The sequence below is a fragment of the Bubalus bubalis genome, chromosome 16 (genome assembly GCF_019923935.1).
Source record: "Bubalus bubalis isolate 160015118507 breed Murrah chromosome 16, NDDB_SH_1, whole genome shotgun sequence".
Taxonomy (NCBI): Eukaryota; Metazoa; Chordata; class Mammalia; order Artiodactyla; family Bovidae; genus Bubalus; species Bubalus bubalis.
In genome coordinates this window covers 3757208-3783366 of record NC_059172.1, presented here as the reverse complement: position 1 = coordinate 3783366, position 26159 = coordinate 3757208, and the positions used below count along the sequence as shown (strand labels likewise).

Below are 26159 nucleotides of genomic sequence, written 5' to 3'. Positions count from 1 at the left end.
CAGCATCGGACCTTGCTTGTATCACCAGTCACATCCACAGCTGGGTATTGTGTTTGCTTTGGCTCCATCCCTTCATTCTTTCTGGAGTTATTTCTCCACTGATCTCCAGTAGCATATTGGGCACCTACTGACCTGGGGAGTTCCTCTTTCAGTGTCCTATAATTTTGCCTTTTCATACTGTTCATGGGGTTCTCAAGGCAAGAATACTGAAGTGGTTTGCCATTCCCTTCTGCAGTGGACCACATTGTGTCAGATCTATCCACCATGACCCGCCCATCTTGGGAATACCAGACCACCTGACCTGCCTCTTGAGAAACCTATATGCAGGTCAGGAAGCAACAGTTAAACTGGACATGGAACAACAGACTGGTTCCAAATAGGAAAAGGAGTACGTCAAGGCTGTTTATTGTCACCCTGCTTATTGAACTTATATGCAGAGTACATCATGAGAAATGCTGGGCTGGAAGAAGCACAAGCTGGACTCAAGATTGCCAGGAGAAATATCAATAACCTCAGATATGCACGTGATACCACCCTTATGGCAGAAAGTGAAGAGGAACTAAAAAGCCTCTTGATGAAAGTGGAAGAGGAGAGTGCAAAAGTTGGCTTAAAGCTCAACATTCAGAAAACAAAGATCATGGCTTCTGGTCCAATCGCTTCATGGGAAATAGATGGGGAAACAGTGGAAACAGTGTCAGACTTTATTTTGGGGGGCTCCAAAATCACTACAGATGGTGACTGCAGCCATGAAATTAAAAGATGCTTACTCCTTGTAAGAAAAGTTATGGCCGACCTAGATAGCATATTGAAAAGCAGAGACATTACTTTGCCAACAAAGGTCTGTCTAGTCAAGGCTATGGGTTTTCCAGTGGTCATGTATGGATGTGAGAGTTGGACTACAAAGAAAGCTGAGCACTGAGGAATTGATGCTTTTGAACTGTGGTGTTGGAGAAGACTCTTGAGAGTCCCTCGGACTGCAAGAAGATCCAACCAGTCCATCCTAAAGGAGGTCAGTCCTGGGTGTTCATTGGAAAGACTGACTCTGAAGCTCAAACGCCAATATTTTGGCCACCTTATGCGAAGAACTGACTTATATGAAAAGACCCTGATGCTGGGAAAGATTGAGGGCAGGAGAAGAAGGGGATGACAGAGGATGAGATGGCTGAATGGCATCACCAACTCAATGGACATGAGTTTGAGTAATCTCTGGGTGTTGGTGATGGACAGGGAGGCCTGGCGTGCTGCAATTCATGGGGTCGCAAAGAGTCGGACACGACTGAGCGGCTGATCTGATCTGAACTGACCGTAAATTTACCTGAGAACGTAACTTACACTTACTAACCTTTAGCCCTCTCTAAATACTGAAAGAAGACAATTGTTTCTTGTTCCTTCACTATCCCATTCTGCTCATTTCTCAAGATGTTTGAAAAAACCAGATTGTCCACATCAACCACAGGTGTGGTTTGCTACACTCCCCAGGACTAAAGTGTTAGTCGTTCAGTCATGTCCAACTCTCTGTGACCCAAGGACCGTAGCCCACCAGGCTCCTCTGTCCAGGGTGATTTTCCAGGCAAGAATACTGAAGTGGGTTGCCATGCCCTCCTCCAGGGGGTCTTCCCTACCCAGGGATTGAACCCAGGTCTCCCGCATTGCAGGCAGATTCTTTACCATCCGAGCCGCCGGGGAAGCCCACCACTAAAGGCCCCTTCTTATCCCAAACTGAGCATCGCATCTGCCTGGTATTACTAACTCCAGAGGAAGGGGCCCTCTACTGATGTATGGGGATGTGGGGGGTTTTGGTGAGGAAAGTCTGTCATTGCACAAAATTTAAGGAACATAAAAATACATTTAACAAAATGAAACAGCCATACATGCAGCCACCACCTGAACTTCTGTAGCTTGCTCTTTATTACTCAACTTTCCATTTCAGAAATTTATCTACCTAGATGTTATAGCACCAACAGATTGAATTCTTGATGATTTATTTAATAGTTTATTTTTTCCTATGCTCAAAGACACTGCTATGGACCTTCCCATGTGTATTAATTACATTTTTATGTACACATATTCATGCATATATTCATATGTGTATGTATGTATATTCTTGTTTACATGGCCAATAATTTATCCAGGTATGTATCTATAATACAAATTCTGAACCTAAGGGAAGCATACATTTAATTTTATTAATATTTCCAAACTTGCCTCCAATATGATTATTCTAATTTATATCCCCACCTGGAATGTGAGTCCACATTCTCACCTCTAATTTGCATTTTAGTCTAAAATTATATTTCAATACAGTATTAATATGCTGTACTACTAGGGAGTTATATCCTTTTATGTCCATATATCAATTGCCTAAGTTTTTCCTTCTGTACATATCCTGATTATATCTTTGGTGAATTTTTTCCTCAGCACAATTTATGGAAATTATTTAAGTGTGCTGCTGCTGCTAAGTCGCTTCAGTCGTGTCTGACTCTGTGCGACCCCAGAGATGGCAGCCCACCAGGCTCCCCCATCCCTGGGATTCTCCAGGCAAGAACCTGGAGTGGGTTGCCATTTCCTTCTCCAATGCATGAAAGTGAAAAATGAAAGTGAAGTCGCTCAGTCGTGTCCGACTCCTAACTACCCCATGGACTGCAGCCCACCAGGCTCCTCCGTCCATGGGATTTTCCAGGCAAGAGTACTGGAATGGGGTGCCATTGGGTACTAATTGTTTTTCTATTTATATGTGTTGCAAACAAATTTAACTGAGCAAATTTCCGGTCACTATCTGGTCTTTTCTTTTTCATAATGTTGATATGTTTAATTTCTTTACCATCTGAGCCACCAGGGAAGCTTCTTAATGTTTTGTGTTTTGTGTACTTATGTCTTATTTAAAACTTTTACTGCATAGCTAAGTCATAGATATTCTAATATGATTTACCCTTATACCTTTAGAATTATAATATAAGCGTAAAAAGATATACCCTTACACCTTTATAATTCAATGCCATTTGGAATTGGTAAAATTAAAAGTAGAAACACAATATAATTTTCTCACATGTATGTGCATTTACATGCTCAACTGTTAAGTCGTCTGATCCTTTTGAACCCCAGGGATTGTACCCCACCAGGCTCCTCTGTCCATGGAATTTCCCAGGCAAGACTACTGGAGTAGGTTGCCATTTCTTCCTCCAAAGTATAAGCACCAATACGCCACAGTTTATTGGACTGTTTTTCATTGATGGACATGCTACTGTTTTCATACATTGAGGTTTCAGAGACTTGTAGGCCTGTTTATGATTCCTTTTTCACAATTCCATTGTTCTCTTTGTACCACTTGTACCACCTGTCTTTATTGTTATTATTTTATAGAAATTTCTGATATTTGCAAGGACAACTCTCCACTTTTTTCCCTTTAAAAGTCTCTTAGCTATTTTTAAGTTCTTTTCTCTTTCGTATAAATTTTATAAGTTTGTGAAAATGAGCATAACATTCTCTCAAGCACTTCACTGAAATTAATACGAAGGAAATTTCATGTTGATACAACTTGGATTTAATTGCTGATAGAAAATGTTTTTCCCTGCTTCTGATGTTTCTCTCCTGCAATGGGAGTTCAAATGGTGTAATCACGGCCATCCTGACATCATTTTATTCACTCACTTCCCAGAAAGATGGAGTGATGTATCTGATTGGTAAATCTGAGAACAACCTGGCATGCTCGGCTCTGCCCTCAATCTCAGAAGCAGCCAGCCTGCTGAGGCCAGTGCCCCCCAGCACTTCAGAGTTGCTCCTCCAGAACGTGCAAGGGGCAAGCCCAGTCACCACCACCAAGATGGGCAGACAAGCCTGGTAACTTGTGGTGTTCACTAGGAGCAAGTAACTTGACTAGGAAACTTGAAAGTTTCCCCCCACGTGTCAGCAGGTGATATAACAGTCTTCATATGTATACTAATTTTTATTTCTCAACTTGTTCAAATTTTGGGAAAGGAAGAAAATAGCTGTTCTCTGGAACCTCCTTTCAGTTCAGTTCAGTTCAATCATGCAGTCGTGTCCGACTCTTTGCGACCCCATGGACTGCAGCACGCCAGGCCTCCTTGTCCATCACCAACACCCAGAGATTACTCAAACTCATGTCCATTGAGTTGGTGATGCCATTCAGCCATCTCATCCTCTGTCATCCCCTTCTTCTCCTGCCCTCAATCTTTCCCAGCATCAAGGTCTTTTCAAATGAGTCAGTTCTTCACATAAGGTGGCCAAAATATTGGCGTTTGAGCTTCAGAGTCAGTCCTTCCAATGAACACCCAGGACTGACCTCCTTTAGGATGGACTGGTTGGATCTTCTTGCAGTCCGAGGGACTCTCAAGAGTCTTCTCCAACACCACAGTTCAAAAGCATCAATTCCTCAGTGCTCAGCTTTCTTTGTAGTCCAACTCTCACATCCATACATGACCACTGGAAAACCCATAGCCTTGACTAGACAGACCTTTGTTGGCAAAGTAATGTCTCTGCTTTTTAACATGCTGTCTAGGTTGGTCATAACTTTCCTTCTAAGGAGCAAACATCTTTTAATTTCATGGCTGCAGTCACCATCTGCAGTGATTTGGGAACCCAGAAAATAAAGTCTGCCACTGTTTCCACTGTTTCTTCATCTATTTCCCATGAAGTGATGGGACCAGATGCCATGATCTTTGTTTTCTGAATGCTGAGCTTTAAGCCAACTTTTGCACTCTCCTCTTCCACTTTCATCAAGAGGCTTTTTAGTTCCTCTTCACTTTCTGCCATAAGGGTGGTGTCATCTGCATATCTGAGGTGATTGATATTTCTCCCAGCAATCTTGATTCCAGCTTGTGCTTCCTCCAGCCCAGCGTTTCTCATGATGCACTCTGCATATAAGTTAAATAAGCAGGGTGACAATATACAGCCTTGACATACTCCTTTTCCTATTTGGAACCAGTCTGTTGTTCCATGTCCAGTTCTAACTGTTGCTTCCTGACCTGCATACAGATTCTCAAGAGGCGGGTCAGGTGGTCTGGTATTCCCATCTCTTTCAGAATTTTCCACAGTTTATTGTGATCCACACAATCAAAGGCTTTGGCATAGTCAATAAAGCAGAAATAGATGTTTTTCTGGAACTCTCTTGCTTTTTCGATGATCCGGCAGATGTTGGCAATTTGATCTCTGGTTCCTCTGCCTTTTCTAAATCCAGCTTGAACATCTGGAAGTTCACAGTTCACATAGTGCTGAAGCCTGGCTTGGAGAATTTTGAGCATTACTTCACTAGTGTGAGATGAGTGCAATTGTGCAGTATTTGGACCATTCTTTGGTATTGCCTTTCTTAGGGATTGGAATGAAAACTGACCTTTTTGAGTCCTGTGGCCACTGCTGAGTTTTCCAAATTTGCTGGCATATTGAGTGCATCACTTTTACAGCATCATCTTTTAGGATTTGAAATAGCTCAACTGGAATTCCATCGCCTCTACTAGCTTTGTTCATAGTGATGCTTCCTAAGGCCCACTTGACTTCACATTCCAGAATGTCTGGCTCTAGGTGAGTAAGCACACCATCGTGATTATCTGGGTTGTCAAGATCTGTTTTGTACAGTTCTTCTGTGTATCCTTGCCACCTCTTCTTAACATCTTCTGCTTCTGTTAGGTCCATACCATTTCTGTCCTTTATTGAGCCCATCTTTGCATGAAATGGATTAAAGATTTACTGAGCTTGGCCCCGCACATCAGAAAAAAACCCAGTATCCCCTTCAGTCAGTCTAGCCCATCAGGAAGTCTTTATAAGCCTCTTATCCTTCTCCATAAGAGGGAAGATGGACTGAAAGCCACAATCACAGAAAACTAACCAATCTAATCACATGGACCACAGCCTTGTCTAACTCAGTGAAACTATGAGTCATGTCATGTAGGGCCACCCAAGATGGACAGCTCTTGGTTGAGAGTTCTGACAAAATGTGGTCCACTGGAGAAGGGAATGGCAAACCACTTCAGTATTCCTTCCTTGAGAATCCCATGAACAGTATGAAAATGCAAAAAGATAGGACACTGAAAGAGGAACTCCCCAGGTCAGTAGGTGCCCAATATGCTACTGGAGATCAGTGAAGAAATAACTACAGAAAGAATGAAGAGACAGACCCAAAGCAAAAACAACACCCAGTTGTGGATGGGACTGGTGATGGAAGCAAGGTCCGATGCTGTAAAGAGCAAGATTGCAAAGGAACCTGGAATGTTAGGTCCATGAATCAAGGCAAATTGGAAGTGGTCAAACAAGAGATGGAAAGAGTAAACATCGACATTCTAGGAATAAGCGAACTAAAATGGACTGGAATGGGTGAATTTAACTCAGATGACCATTATATCTACTACTGTGGTCAAGAATCCCTTAGAAGAAATGGAGTAGCCATCATAGTCAACAAAAGAGTCCAAAATGCAGTTCTGGGTGCAATCTCACAAACAACAGAATGATCTCTGTTCATTCCCAACGCAAACCATTCAATATCACAGTAATCCAAGACTATGCCCCAACCAGTAACACTGAGGAAGCTCAAGTTGAACGGTTCTATGAAGACCTACAAGACCTTCTAGAATTAACACCCAAAAAACATATCCTTTTCGTTATTGGGGACTGGAATGCAAAAGTAGGAAGTCAAGAAACACCTGCAGTAACAGGCAAATTTGGCCTTGGAGTACAGAATGAGGCAGGGCAAAGGCTAATAAGAGTTTTTCCAAGAGAATGCACTGGTCACAGCAAACACCCTCTTCCAGCAACACAAGAGAAGACTCTACATATGGACATCACCAGATGGTCAACACTGAAATCAGATTGATTATATTCTCTGCAGCCAAAGATGGAGAAGCTCTATTCAGTAGCAAAAACAAGACCAGGAGCTGACTGTGGCTCAGACCATGAACTCCTTATTGCCAAATTCAGACTTAAATTGGAGAAAGTGGGGAAAACCACTAGACCATTCAGGTATGACCTAAATAGGTATTACCTAAAGATTATACAGTGGAAGTGAGAAATAGATTTAAGGGACTAGATCTGATAGAGTGCCTGATGAACTATGGACGGAGGTTCATGACATTGTGCAAGAGACAGGGAAGCAAGAGCATCCCTGAGAAAAAGAAATGCAAAAAAGCAAAATGGCTGTCTGAAGAGGCCTTACAAATAGCTGTGAAAAGAAGAAAAGTGAAAAGCAAAGGCGAAAAGGAAAGATATAAGCATCTGAATGCAGAGTTCCAAAGAATAGCAAGGTGAGATAAGAAAGCCTTCCTCAATGATCAGGAACCTCCTTTAGACCTTAGCAATTGTCCATTCAATGTATGGGTGGATTTGGTTATTGAAAGTATATTTTTAAACCTGTTTGTGTCTACACTCGTAAATGAAACTGCTTCTAATGTTTTTCCTCTAAAGTTACTTAAATGCGAGTCAAGGTTATATTAGCATTATGAAATGACTAGCGGATTTTTTTTTCTTTTTTGAGACTCACAGGAAAAAATTGTGTATATTAGAATTATTCATTATATAAAGTTTAGTAGAACTCCTGTAACATAACTGGGCCTAGTGTTTGTGCATAGATTTTTAAATGTCAAGTCAAATTACATAATGATTAAAATAATTAAATATTTTCTACACCTCATCCCCACACAGACGCATACACGCAGTGACTATAGTTGCTTTCTATCCTGTTAATCTGCTTTATTTTTTTAAATATATTGGAAAGCACAAATAGCATTTAAAAAATTTTTGTCTGATATACAATGTCATGATGCAACAATCACCATATGCCAGCAACCAAGTTTAAGTGGAAAAATATGATAATTGCTTTTTACTCCACTGGAGATACGAATTAGGAAAGAAAATACTTCCCTCAATTATTTTTTAAAAGAACAAACCACAAGGCAAAAAAAAAAAGATAGTTATTTTAAAAGTAAGGTTTTCTGGTCTGTGAAGGACATCAAAGATGACAGAATGTGAGAAAATATTTACCAAGTCAACCGAGAGGAGATTTGAATCTTGGGTAAACAAAGAACATGTGAAATCATTTCAATAGAAACATTTGCCAAAAAAATTAACAAACAATTTATGAAATAATAAAATCCCCAAATTCTAAGACTATTAGATAATGATCAAACCTGCTTGTAATTAAAGGGGAAAAGGGAAAGATAAGTCATCACTTTACACCTATTTTCCACCAAAAAAACTAGGAAAATATCAATGCTCACTCAGAAGTGAGGATGTGGGAACCCACATATACAATTAGCAAGACGGTACACTGGTGCATCCATTATGTAAAATGATCTGGAAAAACTTGGTCAGATGAAATATGTGCATGCCTTCAGACACAAAAATTTTGTCCCTAGGAATACACCCTGGAAAAATTTCTCACTGAGTTAACTGTGGTGGAGGCGAGTTGTACGCAGTCTGCTGTCTGTCACTAGGGAAACACATGGGTAAATGAGGATGGATGGGTACCATGGAGCAGTGCTACCTGACGTGTGGTCCACGGACCAGCGCGAGTCCTTGGACTCTCGGTTTCTACTGTATGAGACAATGACTGAGAGTGGATGGAGTATTTAAAACTATTACGGAACTTTAACAATACTGAGACCCATTTACTGACTTTTACAAACACGGGGCCACAACAGATTGGAAATTTTATAAAGAAAATTACACTTTACTGTAAATACCTTGATAAACCATTCTACAAAGGGCTGTACAATTCCATGAAGCCAGATCTACAAGAGCAGAGCAGATCTACAAGGAAGAAAAAGAAAAAAATAAAAATATGGAGGTAGGTGGGAACAAGATAATATAGAACCCCATGCGTATGTCAAATTTCAAATATAATGATTAGTATTTAGGCAAATTGGTATTTCTAATTAAAATATAGGGAATATAAAAGAAAGCTTAATTAAATAAAACAATGTTCTTATGTGTTCCCGAATTGATGTATGTATGAAGTACGGTCAGTTTGCATATTGAGAACACAGCTACTGGTCCTTGGCAATTTCCCCAAACTATCAATGGAAATGTCTAAGTTAGGTGTCAAGGTTCAGCCTTTAAAATCTAATTCAATCATGGAAAATATTCTCTGATCCCTCTCACTATGAAATTAAATATGTGTGTGCTAGTCATTCAGTCATGTCCAACACTTAGCAACTCCATGGACTCTAGCCCACCAGGCTCCTCTGTTCATGGGATTCTCCAGGCAAGAATCCTGCAGTGGGTAGCCATTCCCTTCTCCAGGAAATTGAACCAGGGTTTCCTACATTGGCAGGTGGATTCTTTACCATGTGAGTCACCAGAGAAGCTCTGAAATTAAATACAGTGTTAGTTAAAGTATCACAATCCTCTTAGCTTTCTCTGATCTTCTCTTTGCACCTTTTCAGCTAATGTTGAATTTTGTTGGCCATGGAACAAAACAATGGCACTACAGTGACTGAATTCATTCTCCTGGGATTTGCGGGTCAACACAAGTCTTGGCACGTCCTCTTCACAGTATTTCTAGTGATCTACGTGGTCACCCTGGTGGGTAACATTGGCATGATCCTCCTCATCAAGACTGACTCTTCCCTTCACACCCCCATGTACTTTTTCCTCCAAAACTTGGCTTTTGTTGATCTCTGCTACACCTCTGCTATCACTCCAAAAATGCTGCAAAGCTTTGTAGAAACAAAGCAATCCATCTCATTCATAGGATGTATGGTGCAATTGCTAGTCTATGGGGCTTTTGCAACAAGTGATTGCTACATCCTGGCGGCTATGGCAGTGGACCGTTATGTGGCCATCTGTAACCCACTTCGCTATGGAACTGTTATGTCCCAGAGAGTCTGCAGTCAACTCTTAACTGGTGCATACTTCGTGGGTTTCCTAAATGCTTCTGTAAACACAAGTTTTGCTTTCTCATTGAACTTTTGCAAATCCAATAAAATTAATCACTTTTTCTGTGATGCGCCCCCAGTTCTGGCCCTCTCATGCTCTAGTATTTACTTGAACATCATGCTCCTAACAGTCTTTGTGGGGTTTAACTTGACATTCACCGTGTCAGTTGTCATCTTTTCCTACATGTTTATCCTGATCGCCATCCTAAAGATCTCTTCTGCTGCAGGGAGGAAGAAAGCCTTCTCCACATGTGCCTCCCACCTGACAGCTGTCAGCATTTTCTATGGGACACTCTCTTACATGTATCTGCACCATCGCACCATAGAATCTCAAGAGCAAGAAAAAATGGCTTCTGTGTTTTATGGCATTATAATCCCCATGTTAAATCCCCTCATTTATAGTCTGCGAAACCAAGATGTGAGAGAAGCCCTGAAAGGAGTTGGAAAGAAGTGTTTCTAGACTGAACATCAATTTCTAACTCAACATTGTTCAACAAGCAACCAACAGTTCTCTCTTATTTCTCAGCAGCAGAAGATGTAGAAGATATTTGTGAGATACAAACAAAAAATTATATAAAATATATTTCCTTAATTGTATCAGTAGCTTTTGAAAGATGATCAACTTTCCGATCTTAAACGATCAAATACCCTTCTAATTCATATTTCTTAGAGACTTTCCCTGGTGGATCAAGAATCTGGTAAAGAATCTGCCTGAGACATGGGTTCTAACCCTAGTTGGGAAAATCCCTTGGAGAAGGAAATGACAACCCAGTCCAATATTCTTGCCTAGGAAATCCCATGGGCAGAGAAGCCTGGTGGGCTACAGTCTATAGGGTTGCGACTTAGCGACTAAAGCAAACTTAGAGAGAAGGCGTCTAAAGAGATCTTTGATATTGCTTGTGTACATTCTGAGGAGCCCTTTTTTCAAATATCTTGCTGTTAAAATAGAAAAGAGCAGTAAAGAAACGTGTTAGTCAATGCTGTAAAGTACCTCCAACAACAGTAGTATAAAGACACCAGTGCAAAAATTGTTTCTGGTTTCTCTTAAGAGGTAGTGTTACTCTTGCTATCGTCTGTAACTAAGCTGGTTTACTATTGTAATGAATAATTTAAAGATGTTCTCCATCTCTTTAGAGAAAATGTGCTGAAAAGAAAGAGGGGTAGAAAAGAACAATTGAATGAATCCTCATACATATTCAGACATTATGGACCAGTATCCCTCCTTTCTATACAAGGTCTCTAACCAGCTAGGAAACTAACATAGGAATCCAGCAAATATGGATCATATCCATTTATTCTTACTAAATTTTTGTTTTAAATATAATTGAATCCCCAGCTGTACCCTCTTGCAAGGGTACAAATGCAGTGCAGAATTTGGTGCCACAGATCAAACTCATTTATCCAGAAATGAAGCCTTATTTCCCACTATCTCTAAGAGTGGAGAGAGGTGAAAGAAACCAGGTTTAACACAAGAAGTCATACCTGGGCTTGAACACACATGTTCTATCCTCAAGCAGAATCAATCACACGCCCATCCTGTGGACAAGCATGTTAACAAAAAGCCTGAGATCCCATGTTACATTTCATCTCTCAATCTCATTAATCAGTTAAACCATAGGAAGTTGTGAATTAGAGGATTAACAGACAGGATGAGAGTTCACTGCCTTTCTCAACATTTCCAGATATTCCAAATTATGGACTGAGGCAGGAAACACTTACTGGGAGCAAATCACAACCTGAGCAATAACAAGAAAATTCAGAGAGCACCAGCCCATGCAGCAGACTGCATTATAGGAGACAAATCCCCAAAGCAGGAAACTCTGATTTTCTCTTAGGATTCCTGGTGACCTGCCCATAATACCCTCTGCCTAGAGAAACCCTAAATTCAATCTGGAATTGAAAATAAAATCATGTCCTGATTTTATTAACAAATCAAATCCTGAGAAGGAGGGAGAGGTCTTCACCTTTACTACCCTAAACTGGAGACAGACAACTTTCAGGCTTTATTATCCTGATATGTCTCCCTATAAAAACATTCTTAAATGCAATGACTGAAAATGCCTTGCATAGAGGAATTGGACTATGCAGAGAAGTTCATGGAAAAATCTCTGTATTAAATAATATTCCTTTGACATTTGTAAAGTAGAAAAGAGGAAATACATGGACAAAAAACACATAATCATAGTACATGTATTTCTTCCAGTCCATGACATACAAAGTTAAGAAAAAATTTTAAATAAAGTTACAGAAAAGCTATTTGACATAATGAGAAAAAAAATTCATATTCAGAAACTCTATATTACTAAAGCCCAGCAAAAGAACACAAAAAGTTTAGGAGTCAAAATTTTGCTTCTGCAGCGCACACTACACTCAGTAAGAAGGGAGACGGTGGTTTAGTCACTAGGTCATGTCCGACTCTTGTGACCCCAAGGACTGTAGCCCCCCAGTTTTCTCTGTCCGTGGGATTTCCCAGGCACAAATACTGGGGTGAGTTGCCATTTGCTTTTCCAGGAGATATTCCCATCCCAGGAATCAAACCCAGGTCTGCAGCATGGCGGGCAGATTCTCTACCAACTGAGCTATGAGGGAAGCTTTTTATCGAAGGGAGGGGAGGGGCTTTTCCTAGAGTATGGGCTTTGCTGAATGCATCCACGTATGGATGAGAGGGGAACAGGTACTCTCTAGGTTTAGATACTCTCAAAAAGCAGAGATAGATCAGCAACTGGATATCTCAGTAAACATTGCTCAAGATGGGGAAGGAATACAATAGGAAAATTATGTCACTGGTGAGAAAAGATCGCACTCACTTAGAAGACCCAGCCACAGTTCCCTTTTGGACTTCAGAGGTCCAATTAGAACCACTTTTTCCTACTGTCTTTTTGAGACCATTAACACCACTTTAGACACATCACAGTCTGATTTCTTATGAGAACTGATTTTTGTCAGTGGAGTTAACAGTAACTCAAAAGCAAGAAAACATCTTTCTTTCTGTTTTTTCTTTTTCTTCTTTCTTTTTTTTTTATTTTTATTTTTTTTAATTTATTTATTTTAATTGGAGGTTAATTACTTTACAATATTGTATTGGTTTTTCCATATATCAACATGAATTCGCCACGGGTGTACACGTGTTCCCCATCTTAAACCCCCCTCCCACCTCCCTCCCCATACCATACCTCTGGGTCGTCCCAGTGCACCAGCCCCAAGCATCCTGTATCCTGCATCAAACCTGGACTGGCGATTCGTTTCTTATATGATATTACACATGTTTCAGTGCCATTCTCCCAAATCATTCCCCCCCCTCCACAGAGTCCAAAAGACTTCTATACATCTGTGTTTCTTTTGCTGTCTCGCATACAGGGTTATCGTTACCATCTCTCTAAATTCCATATGATATGTGTTAGTATACCGTATTGGTGTTTTTATTTCTGGCTTACTTCACTCTGTATAATAGGCTCCAGTTTCATCCACCTCATTAGAACTGATTCAAATGTATTCTTCTTTCTTTTCTTCCTTCCTCCTATCTTTTTTCTTATTTATGTGCCCATGAAAATTATAGAAATACAATAAATTATAAAAATTGGAAAGATTATATAAAATATCTTCTGATTCAAAGACCAAGATCTAGAATTTAATAATAAAACTTTAAAGTAAAAACACCTAAAATTATACCACTAAACACAGAAAAGTCTCATTTAAACAAATCTTAGGTTGAAGATATGAAAACGTTTCCAGATATCCATAAGATAATATTTCACAAACTGTTGCAAAACTATCTATAAACAACAAGGAGCTTTCAAATAAAATTGCATAGCTCTATAAATACTAGTGTTAATAAATAGGAAATAATAATAAATTAAATTAGAACCAGACGTGGAACAGCAGACTGGTTCCAAATTAGGAAAGGAGTCCGTCAAGGCTGTATATTGTCACCCTGCTTATTTAACTTATATGCAGAGTACATCATGAGAAACGCTGGGCTGGATGAAGCACAAGCTGGAATCAAGATTTCCAGGAGAAATATCAACAAACTCAGATATGCAAAGGACACCAACCTTATGGAAGAAAGCAAAGAACTAAAGAGCCTTTTGATGAAAATGAAAGAAGAGAGTGAAAAAGCTGGTTTAAAACTAAACATTCAGAAAACTAAGACCATGGCATCCACTCTATCACTTCATGGCATCCACTCTATCACTTCATGGCAAATGGATGGGGAAACAATGAAAACAGTGACAGACTTTATCTTCTTGGGCTCCAAAAATCACTGCAGATGGTGACTGCAGCCATGAAATTAAAAGGCACTTGCTCCTTGGAAGAAAAGCTATGACCAAATTAGATAGCATATTCAAAAGCAGAGACATTCCTTTGCCAACAAAGGTTCATCTAGTCAAAGCTATGGTTTTTCCAGTAGTCATGTACGGATGTGAGAGTTGGACTATGAAGAAAGCTGAGTGCCGAAGAATTGATGCTTTTGAACTGTGGTGTTGGAGAAGACTCTTGAGAGTCCCTTGGACTGCAAGGAGATCCAACCAGTCCATCCTAAAGGAAATCAGTCCTGAATATTCATTGGAAGGACTGATGTTGAAGCTGAAACTCCAATATTTTGGCCACCTAAACTGAAGAACTGACTCATTGGAAAAGACCCTGATGCTGGGAAAGATTGAGGGCAGGAGGAGAAGGGGATGACTGAGGATGAGATGTTTGGATGGCATCACTGACTGGATGGACGTGAGTTTGAGCAAGCTCCAGGAGTTGGTGATGGACAGGGAGGCCTGGCGTGCTGCAATTCATGGGGTCGCAAAGAGTCAGACACGACTGAGCGACTGAACTGAACTAAACTGAATAAATTAATTAACCATACATTTTAGACATGAGAAAATAATATAAATAAAGAGAAGAGAGTAATAAATATTTTTGAATTAATATTTAAAATCTCTTAAATGACAGCAATAATAAATTCAGAAACATTCTCTGAAGCTAAAGGTAGCAATAAAATGGATAAATCATTTGATAATTTATCAAGAAAAATAATGCTGGGGAACAAAGAAAAAATTTTAGATAAGAGAATACATAACTCAACAGTATACAAATGTATTAGACAATCTGATAGAATGAATGGTTCTTCTAAGGGAAGACTGATTGTAACAAAGCTACCATAAAAGAGATTAAAGAATAATTAACAGAAGAAATAAAATAATAAAAGTACAATCTTCTTCCCAAAAAAAAAAACACCTATTATTCACAAGTATTAAAAATAGATAATATCAATGATGGTTGAACTCTTGGAGAACATAGGGAAAGAAGGGACGTTTCAGAATAAATTCTATGACTAAGCTAGCAAAAACAGCTCAGAAATGATAGGCCAATGCCACTCTCAAACATCAATATAAAAGTGCATAAGAAAAACACGCGCAGACGCGCTACATTGCTTGAGTCGTGTCCCACTCTGTGTAACGCTGTGTAGTGCGCCTCGCCAGCCACCAGGCTGCGCTGTCCACGGGGTTCTCCAGGCAAGAAGACTGGAGTGGGTTGCCATGCCTTCCTCCAGGGGATCTTCCCAACCCAGGGATCGAACCCACATCTCTTGTGTCTCCTGCTTTGGCAGGCGGGTTCTTTACCACTAGTGCCACCTGGGAAGCCCCATAAAAATGCAAGTACACAAAGAAAAACACCTCAGTAGCACAGTAGGAAATAACACACTGTAACCAGGTTGGTTGTATTATAGAAGAGAATACTTTGATATTATAAAATCCATTAATATAAAAATCCATTAATTTTCGGAGTAAATCATGAAATCATGTCAAAAGATAAAGAAAAATATTTGCTAAAATTAGACATTTGTTTTTAATCCCAGTGATTAAATAAAAGGTACGATACTTCAACCAGAAGATTTGACCATATTTATCAGAAAATACTTAGAGCATTTCACTTAAACTCAGAAACCAATAAAAGATGGCCTTGCTCAAAAGTATTCTTAAATGTATTCTGGAGCTACTATTAATAAAAGCACTCATATTGCAGAAATCAATAAAAAAGAATGAATAAAAGGTCAGTTCATAGACGTGAACACAAATTTTTAGAACCTGACTCAAAAAAACGAAAAAAAATTTTAGTTCAATAATAAGGCAACACACAGATATATACACACATACACAGGATCCCTAAAGACAGTAACATGATTACATGTATCTTCTCTACAGAAAGCTTAAATGTTCTTCGGCTGAAAATAGCTACTAACATTGTTTATTCCAATTCCATTACAGCCCCTGGAAGCTCAGGTTCTCAAGGGAACAAGTACTGATCCCCTAGGCTCCAACCCTAAACTCCCAGTTAAAAGGAGGCACACAGAGACCTTGGTGGCCAATCAGCCTTTACCAGCTGCAGAAAGAGAATCTGGATGCAGTTTCCATGAAAGTAGAACAGAACTCAGCCCATTTTTCAAAATCAGCCGTGTGCCATCCCAGTGTGTGCTGGAAATGGAGGAGCAAAGGGATCAGAGCCAGTGTTCTAGTAAGTTTCATCCACAGACCAGGAATAAAGTCTTCATCCCTGGCGGCATAATGAAAAATGGAGTGAAGCAGGCTGAGTGTTGCCCAAGAAGGATATGCGTGAGCAAATGATTGAAAGATTAACCGAGTGAATGAATGAGTCACCAATGGCTTTAGCGTATTATTTGCATGTGTTATTATGACCGGTTTTGAGTGCCCATGCAAAGCCTGGTCCTGTGCTTGGAACTTTATATAAATCATCTCACTCTAAGTCACCATCACAAAGCAGACTTAGCTTCTTTCTCTTACTCTTTTTTTTTTAATTTAAATTTATTTATTTTAATTAAAGGCTAATTACAATATTCTTGAAAGCAATTAAAGCTATTTTAAAAAGAAAAGGTGACAAAGTTTATAAATTTAAAGGATTCTCTCTCCCCACTCCCATGCCCAAAGATAACCATTAGAAGTCTGGTGTGACTTCTTCCTGAACTTTTTCATGGATAAATAAGGAAAATGAGAGTGAGCGTGAAAGAAAATTTTCTTTCTTAAGGGCCCAGCTCTACATATTATTCTGAAACATGCTTTGTTCATTTGATAATGCGACATGAGCACCTTTCCATGAGAGTATATATTTATCTCATCCTTCTTAGATTATGTTTTGGCTCATAATATGTATCTACTTTGATTTATTAAACCCTATTTCCAAACTTGTGCTAACGCACATGGTGTCACAGTGGGCGTGACTGCCTTGTAGGTCGTCCCGCACTCTGTTTTATAGGGAGTGGAACTGAGGACGAAGGGAACTGCACGTGCCGTCTCTATATGTGCGACCAGAATTCAACTCCGGGTCAGTCTGTCTCCTTTCTACTGCACAGCGAGCAATGGAAATGAAGCTTCAAAAGCATCGGGGTTCAGTATAGGTTAAGCATGTTCAAAATACTCGGGTGCTGGGTTTAAGTGTGTGCATGTATGTTTTATGCCTTGTACTGGTGTTTCATAACTCTTTAAAAATACCCCCCTTATATCATACATTCTACTTGAATTCAAATAGATTGTTAATATGATAAATGTCATTATCTCATCAAGATTCTAGTTTAAGTGGACTCATGACCTAGGCTAGCTTCCTCTGACGAGTGCAGTCACCCACGGGATGGAAGCCTCCTTGAAAGGGTTGTGTTTAGTCTATTTCACAGCAAAGTTTCCTGAGGAGGTAGCTAACACTTATCATGCTTAGCCCTCCCTCCACGTTGAAATTTGAAAGGAGAGAACTGTTTCTTGCTCCTTCACGACAGAGTTGTCCCACTCTGTTCATTTCTCAAGATGTTTGAAAGAGCCAGATTGTCCACATCAGCCACAGGTTTGGTTTCCTACATTCCCCACCACGAAAGGCCCCTTCTTATCCCAAAGTGACCATCACATCTGTGGAGCCACAGCTCTGCCTGGCATTGCTGACTCCAGAGGAAGGAGCCCTCTACTGATGAATGGGGATGTGGGGCTTCTTCTGAGGAACTTCTGTCATTGCACAGTATTTAGGGTGCATAAAAATATATTTTAAATAATATAAGAACCACTCATGTAGCCTCCATCTAACTTCTGAAACTTGCTTTTTTTTTCTTACTTAGCATGTTCTTTGAGATATTTATCCACACAGACAGTATTGCTCCAATTTAGTGAATTTGCATGTGATTCCCAGGTAGTGCTAGTCCTAAAAACTCTGCCTGCCAATGTTGGAGACTCAAGAGACTTGGATTTGATCCCTGGGTTGGGAAGATTCCCGGGAGTAGGAAATGGCAACCCATTTTAGTATTCTTGCCTGGAAAATTCCATGGACAGAGGAGACTGGTGGGGCTACAGTCCATGGCATCACAGAGGGTCAGACACGACTGAGCAACCTAAGCACACACGGTCTAGTCTCACTGATTCATTTAATAAATAATATTTTTCCATGTTCAAGAATACTGCTATGAATAACCTGTGTATATACTCACATATGCACATATTCATACATATACTTACACATATATGTATGGATATGTGTATTTATCTATCCTTGCTTATGTGGTCAAATATTTATCTAGCATATGTACCTGTATTGGAAATTCTGGACCATTCAGAGACATATATTTAATTTTATTAATATACCCAAATTTGTCCCCAATATGACTGTGCTAATTTACATTCCCACCACATTCTCAACTAAAATTTGCATTTTAAACTGAGGAGTATAGAATTACATTTCAATGCAGTATTAATATACAATTATCTGATTACTATTAAGTTGTGCATATATCAATATTTCTATTGGCCATTTAAGTTTACCTTCTATAATTATCCTGATTATAAGTTTTGTGATTTTTTTTTTCCTTGGAGCAATTTGTAGAAGTTACTTAAATACACTGGATATGAATTCTTTAACATTTATATGTGCTTCAAACCAATGTACCTGAGTAATTTTCAGTCAGTATCTGGTCTTTCCTTTGTTAATAATGTTGCTATCTTTATATTTGATATAGTTAAATTTCCCATGTTTTACACTTTGTGACCTTATGTCTTATTTAAATTTCTACTGTGTAGTTAAGTCATAGACATTCTGCTATGTTTTACTCTCACAGCTTTGTAATTTAAGTTTTTAATTCATTTGGATAAAATGCACAGTAGAAAAGCAATATAGGTTTTTCATATGTATAAGCACGTATAGACCACGATTTACCAGGCCATTTCTCACTGATGGACCTGCTACTGTTTTCATACGTTGAGCTTCCAGAGACTTGAACATCTGTTTATGGTTTTTCTCTCCTCAGTTCCGTTGGCCTATCTACCTACCTTCATGCCAGTACCGCACTCTTTATTATTATTGCTTTATAATCAGTTCTGACATCTGATAGAACAAGTCCTTCCTTTTTGTCTACTGAAATCATCTTAGCTATTTTTTAGCTCTTTTCTAGATAAATTTGATAAGTTTGTGAAGGTGGGCATAAAATTCTCTCAAGCACTTCACTGAAAATAATTTGAAGGGGAATATGTTGCTACAACTTCGTCTTGATCATTGATGGAAAATAATTTTTCCATGCTTCTGATGTTTCTCTCCTGCAAAGGGAGCTGACTTTGTGTAATCATGGCCATTCTGACACCATTTTATTCACACGGTTCCTAGAAAGATGGAGTGATGTGTCTGACTAGTAAACTTGAGGACAAGCTTGCATGCTCTGCTCTGCCCTTATCCTCAGAAGCAGCCAGCCTGCTGAAGCCCAGTGCCCCTGTGCTTCAGAGATGCTTCCCATCACCAGAGATGCCCCAGTCACCACCACCAAGACTGAGTGGGCAAGCCTGTCTACTTATAGTGTCTTTTGGCAACAAATATTTCACTAATAAACTTAAAAGTCTTTCCCCAGGTATGTAAAGGTGATATGGTTTCTACCTGCTGCTGCTGCTGCTGCTGCTAAGTCGCTTCAGTCGTGTCCGACTCTGTACGACCCCATAGACGGCAGCCCACCACTACCTACTCACCATCTTTTATGTCTCAGTTTGTCCAGATACTGGGAAAGGAAGAGAATACTTACTAGAGCCTATTTGCATAGAAGGAAATGGCACCCCACTCCAGTACTCTTGCCTGGAAAATCCCATGGACGGAGGAGCCTGGTAGGCTGCAGTCCATGGGGTCGCTAAGGGTCGGACATGACTGAGCGACTTCACTTTCACTTTTCACTGTCATGCATTGGAGAAGGAAATGGCAACCCACTCCAGTACTCTTGCCTGGAAAATCCCATGGATGGAGGAGCCTGGTGGGCTACAGTCCATGGGGTCGCTGAGAGTCGGACATGACTGAGCGACTTCACTTTCACTTTTCACTTTCATGCATTGGAGAAGGAAATGACAACCCACTCCAGTGTTCTTGCCTGGAGAATCCCAGGGACGGGGGAGCCTGGTGGGCTGCCATCTACGGGTCGCACAAAGTCAGACACGACTGAAGCGACTTAGCAGCAGCAGCAGAGCCTCTTTGAGACCCTAGTAATTGTTTATTTAATGTATAAATGAGTTTGATTAGTGAATGTGTATTTTTTGAAGCTGTTTGCACCTATATTTGCAAATGAGATTCATTCCAATGTTTTTCTCATATTTTATTTACTTTGGCTTCAATGTTATATTGGCGTGAGTTAGAGAATGTTCTTTATTGTGATTTTCAAGAAAAGTTTATATAATATAGAATCAGTTTTGTCCTAAATATTTGTAGAATTTTCCTGTAGCATAATTAGGCCAAATGTTTGTGTGAGAAAAGTTTATCCTTTTTATATTTATTTACTTATTTAGCAGCATTGGCATGCGGGCTTTTTTGCCGCAGTACATGGACTCTCTAGTTGAGGCACAAGGGCTCAGTGGCTGTGGTGCTTGGGCTTAGTTGCTCCGTGGCATGTGGGATCTTAGTTGCCCAATAAGAGATCAAAATGGCATCCCCTGCATTGCAAGGCAGATTTTGAACCATGGGACCACCAGGGAAGTCCCTGTGAGAGTAAATTTTAAAATAACAAATAAAACCACTTAATTGTTTCAAAATATTTGAATATTTGGGGAGGAGGGGCAATATAGGGGTAAGGTATTAAGAGGTGCAAGCTACCACATATAGAATAAGCTACGGATATATTGCATAGCACCGGGGATTTAGCCAATATTCTGTAATAACTATGAATGGAAAATAGTCTTCAAAATTGTGAATCACCATGTTGCATACCAGAAGCTTATATAATAATCAAATATACCTGAATTTAAAAGAAAAAAAACTTTTAAAAAAATCCAATAGTTGTTTACCATCAAAAATATCTTTAATGACTTAGAAGCTAACAAATTGATTATTTTTTAATATTATAATTTTTAAATCCTTCAAATTTGTTTGAAGAAAAAACACTGAAAACCATTAAAGAATTTGTTTCCCAAAAAAAGATAAATAGTATTTGAATATTTCACATGCAAACACACAAACCCACATACGTCAGTTACTATCATTCTCTGCCCACTTTAGTCTGCTTTTTCTAGAAAAAAATTGAGTAAATACAAAATAACTATTTTCTAATTATATGTATGCTATGAAATATTATGGCTCAAATATTATGTACCAGCCACCCAGTATAAAGAGGAAAATAAATTTTATTATTACATCTGACTCTCCTGGGTGTATCAGCTAGAGGCAGGAATGGACTTTGTCAAATTTTTTTTTTTCAGAAGGAAAAATTATAAGGACAAAAATAATGGATTACTGTTTTAAATTTAAGGACTTCTGATCTGTGAAAAATACCAAAGACCAAGATAATAGATAAAATGTGAAAAAAATCTTTGTCAAGTCAACATCAAAGTATTCAAATCTACATTAAAAACAGCCTTCATAAATTGAATCATAGAAACATTTGTAAAAAGTATTAACAGGCAATTTACAGAAAAATAGAAACCCAAAATTCTAAGAATATTAGACAGTGAGCAAAGTCATTTTAGGTTAGGGAAAAAATTAAAATTAGATATCAGTTTATATCTATTTTCCTGACCAAAAATAGTATTAGGAAAATACCAGTGTTCACTAGGGTGTGAGGACATAGGAACCTCCGTGCACAGTTAGGAGTGCATGCTAGCACATCCATCATGGACAATGATCTGGAATAATTATGTGCATACCCTCAGACTCAAAATTTTTGCCCCTACTATAGCACCCTAGAAAATTTATCATACTGGGTTATTTGTAGTGGAGACGAGTTGGAGGCAGTCTGCTATTCATCACTAGGAAAGCATGTAGGTAAATCAGGGTGGATGGACATCATAGACCAGTGCTACTAAGTGTGTGGTCCATGGACCAGCACCAGTCCTCGGACTCTCTGTTTCCACTCTCTGATGGGGCAATGACGAAAAGTGAGATGGAGCATATAAAACTATTACAGAATTTTGACAACGCTAAGAATTTTTTTATTGCCATTTACAAAAAGTTTAAGCCAAAACAGGTTGGAAATTTTACAAAGAAAATTATTCTTTACCCATATATACTTGATAAACACTTCCATACAAGTTTATGGACCTCTACAGATCCATGAGTCCATCATGGCAGAGAATAGTTACTAAGGGTGAGGTAAGGGATAAAATGAGAATATGGAGATAAAGGGGAGCAAGGTTGGATAGAACTCTGTGGATATGTCAAGAATTCAAATATAGTCATTATTACTTAAGCAAACTTGGATTTCTAATTAAAATATAGAGTGCATATGAAAGCGTAATTAACAAAAGCATATTTAAGCACATCTCACTTGTTCCTGAATTGATATGTTGATGAAATACCAATCACTCTGAATTCTGAGAACGTAAACAGTGGTCCATGACCACTTCCCCAAACTATAGATGAAAAGGTCTAAGTCAGGTATCAAGGTTCAGCCTTTAAAATCTAAGTCAATTATGTCATGAAAATTATTCTCTGACTTAACTGTGAAGTTAAATACTGTACCATTTCGAGTTTCACAATTAGGTAAATGATCACAGCCCTCTTAACTTTCTCTGGTCATTTTTCGCACCTTTTCAGCTGATTCTTAATTCTGCCAGCCATGGAAGAAAACAACGGCACTACAGTGACTGAATTCCTTCTCTTGGGATTCGTTGGTCAACACAAGTCTTGGCGTGTCCTCTTCACAATATTTCTAATGATCTATATGGTCACCTCAGTGGGTAACATTGGCATGATCCTCCTCATCAAGATTGACTCTTCCCTTCACACCCCCATGTACTTTTTCCTCCAAAACTTGGCTTTTGTTGATCTCTGCTACACCTCTGCCATCACCCCTAAGATGTTGCAAAACCTTGTAGGAACAGAGCAATCCATCTCGTTCATGGGATGTATGGTGCAGTTACTAGGCTATGGGGCTTTTATAACCAGTGACAGCTACATCCTGGCGGCTATGGCAGTGGACCGTTACGTGGCCATCTGTAACCCTCTCCACTGTCCACCAGTCATGTCCCGGAGGGTCTGCATTCACCTGTTAGTTGGATCATATTTCATAGGTTTCCTAAATGCCTCTGTAAATGTAGGTTTTATTTTCTCACTGAGCTTTTGCAAATCCAATAAAATTAATCACTTTTTCTGTGATGAGCCCCCAATTCTGACCCTCTCATGCTCCAATATTTACTTCAGTGTCATGATGATAACAGTCTTTGTGGGGTTTAACTTGATGCTCACCGTGTCAGTCGTGATCTTTTCCTACATGTTTATCCTGGCTGCCATCCTGAAGATCTCTTCAGCTGCAGGGAGGAAGAAAGCTTCTCCACGTGCGCTTCCCACCTGACAGCTGTCACCATTTTCTATGGGACGCTGTCTTACATGTATCTGCACCATCGTGCCACAGAGTCTCAAGAGCAAGAAAAAATGGCTTCTGTGTTTTATGGGGTTGTGATCCCCATGTTGAACCCCCTCATCTACAGCCTGAGGAACCAAGATGTGAGAGAAGCCCTGAAAGGAGTTGGAAAGAAGTGTTTCTAGTTTTAACATCAATAACTAACTCAACAAGTAAACCAACATTTGTCAGCAACAGAAGATGTATCAAGTGTTCATAAGATACAAAGCATTCCTTAGCTGTATCAAAAGCATCTGAAAAATATTGAAAAGCATCTCAAATGATTAAACAAGCTTCTAATTCATTTGTTTCTAGTGAAGAAAACATCTAACTTCTAAAAAGAAGATCTTTGACACTTCTTTTATACTTTTTGAGGTACCTTCTTCAAATACTCAACATTAAAAAGGAAAAGAAAAGTAAATTAAGGAGAAACACATAATTGATATTATATGAATATATTAACAGAGAAGGCAATGGCACCCCACTCCAGTACTCTTGCCTGGCAAATCCCATGGACGGAGGAGCCTGGTAGTCTGCAGTCTATGGGGTCGCTAAGGCTCGGACACAACTGAGGGACTTCACTTTCACTTTTCACTTTCATGCATTGGAGAAGGAAATGGCAACCCACTCCAGTGTTCTTGCCTGGAGAATTCCAGGGATGGGAGAGCCTGGTGGGCTGCCATCTCTGGGGTCGCACAGAGTCAGACACGGCTGAAGTAACTTAGCAGCAGCAGAATATATTAAATAAATACCTCTATTAACTAGATTATAAGGAATCATTAGGACAAAAATCTATTTATCTTCTATTAAGAGGTACTGATACTCTGCAATTTTTGTATAGCCCAGCTACTTTGATTTTGTAAAAAAATATATTTTTTAAAGACTCATTTCTTTGGAGGAAATACACAGAAAAGAGGGGAAAAGCCATTGGGAGAATTTCCATTGATTTGGGGACACTGAAAATCAATATCCCTCCTTCTCTACAAGTTCCATGAACATTAGGACATTGACTATGGAATCAGAAAGATGTGGATCTTACTAATTTTATTGTTGGTAAATCTAACTTTAATTGCCAATTAAATCCATTACAGGTGTATTACATTAACAAAATTCAATGCAGAGTCTGGTGCTATAAAGCAGGCTTATTTATCCAGAATCATTACCTTGTACCTCTCTATCTCCAAGAATGAAGAAAAATGCAGGACTCTAGGCTTATATCTAGAAGACAAGGCTCATGCCCTGATGGTCTTGCTATTTGGGTTAAACAAAAAAGAAGAAAAGATTAAGCACACAGCCCTTCTGTGGACAGGCAGTGTAAACAGAAGGCTGACATCACAGGTTTTTCATTTCTTTTCCCAATCCTGTTTGTCAGTGAAACCATAGGGAGTGTTACTGGGAAGACTGACAGAATGGGAGTTTGCTCCCAACAGTTTCAGAAATTCCAAATCTATGGACTAAGGCAGGAATACTCTGATAGGGAGCCAGTGGTAACCCAACCAATACCAAGAGAAACCAGATGATACCAACCCATGCATTACAACCCATGCAGGGTACATTAAAGGAGAGGAATCTCCCAATTAGGAAACTCTGACCTTATATAAGGCTACCTGCCCATATCCCCTCTGTAAAGAGAAACATTTCTACTCCATAATATAAGCAAATCCTCTCCAGAGAAGGAAGAAGACTTTACCTTATCAACCTAGACCATCTTCAGGGAAAGAGACACCTCTACACTTTAGTGAGGTGATATTTCACCTTATACTGCTGCTGCTAAGTTGCTTCAGTCGTGTCCAACTCGGTGCAACCCCATAGACGGCAGCCCACCAGGCTCCCCTGTCCCTGGGATTCTCCAGGCAAGAACACTGGAGTGGGTTGCCATTTCCTTCTCCAGTGCATGAAAGGGAAAAGTGAAAGTGAAGTTGCTCAGTCGTGTCCGACTCTTAGCAACCCCATGGACTGCAGCCCACTAGGCTCCTCCATCCATGGGATTTCCCAGGCAAGAGTACTGGAGTGGGGTGCCATCACCTTATACAAATATCCTTAAATATAATGGCTATAAATGCCTTTTCTCAGAGGACCTGAGCCGTGCAGAAATGTAAAATAGTCGTGGAGAATCTGTGTACCTAATAATGTTTAATGTTCATAGAGCAAAAAAATCAGGACTACATGAGCAAAAGAAACAGAATATCAATAGAAATGCTAATTCACCTCTCCTAGTCCATGAGAGATCAAACAGAACAAAATATTTCCATAAAGTTATTTAATTAGAAATCATTGAGAATATTTCTTCTAAAGTTGAACATGAAAAAGGTGACCTGAATCAAAATTATTCTTAAGATTATTCTGGAGCACTTGGATTATAGAAATCAATGAAAGGAATGCAAATCAAAAAGGAGGAGTAAAACTTATTATTTGAAGATTACATTTTTTTTCTGGATACCCAG

The 26159-nt window shown here is 39.3% G+C and overlaps 1 protein-coding gene and 1 pseudogene across 1 annotated transcript; both read left to right on the top strand.

Moving 5' to 3' along the window:
* The first annotated feature begins 9408 nt into the window (after positions 1-9408).
* On the top strand, positions 9409-10338 carry LOC102400447 (putative olfactory receptor 5AK3). The gene has a single exon (XM_006039601.4). It carries the CDS (start codon positions 9409-9411, stop codon positions 10336-10338), a length of 930 nt encoding a protein of 309 aa, XP_006039663.4.
* Positions 10339-22875: 12537 nt separating this feature from the next.
* Positions 22876-23861, top strand: LOC102405404 (annotated as a pseudogene).
* The last annotated feature ends 2298 nt before the right edge of the window (positions 23862-26159 follow it).

What these genes read in the sequence shown, in the direction of transcription:
- LOC102400447 (XM_006039601.4), top strand. Translation starts at nt 9,409, where the DNA reads ATGGAACAAAACAATGGCACTACAGTGACTGAATTCATTCTCCTGGGA.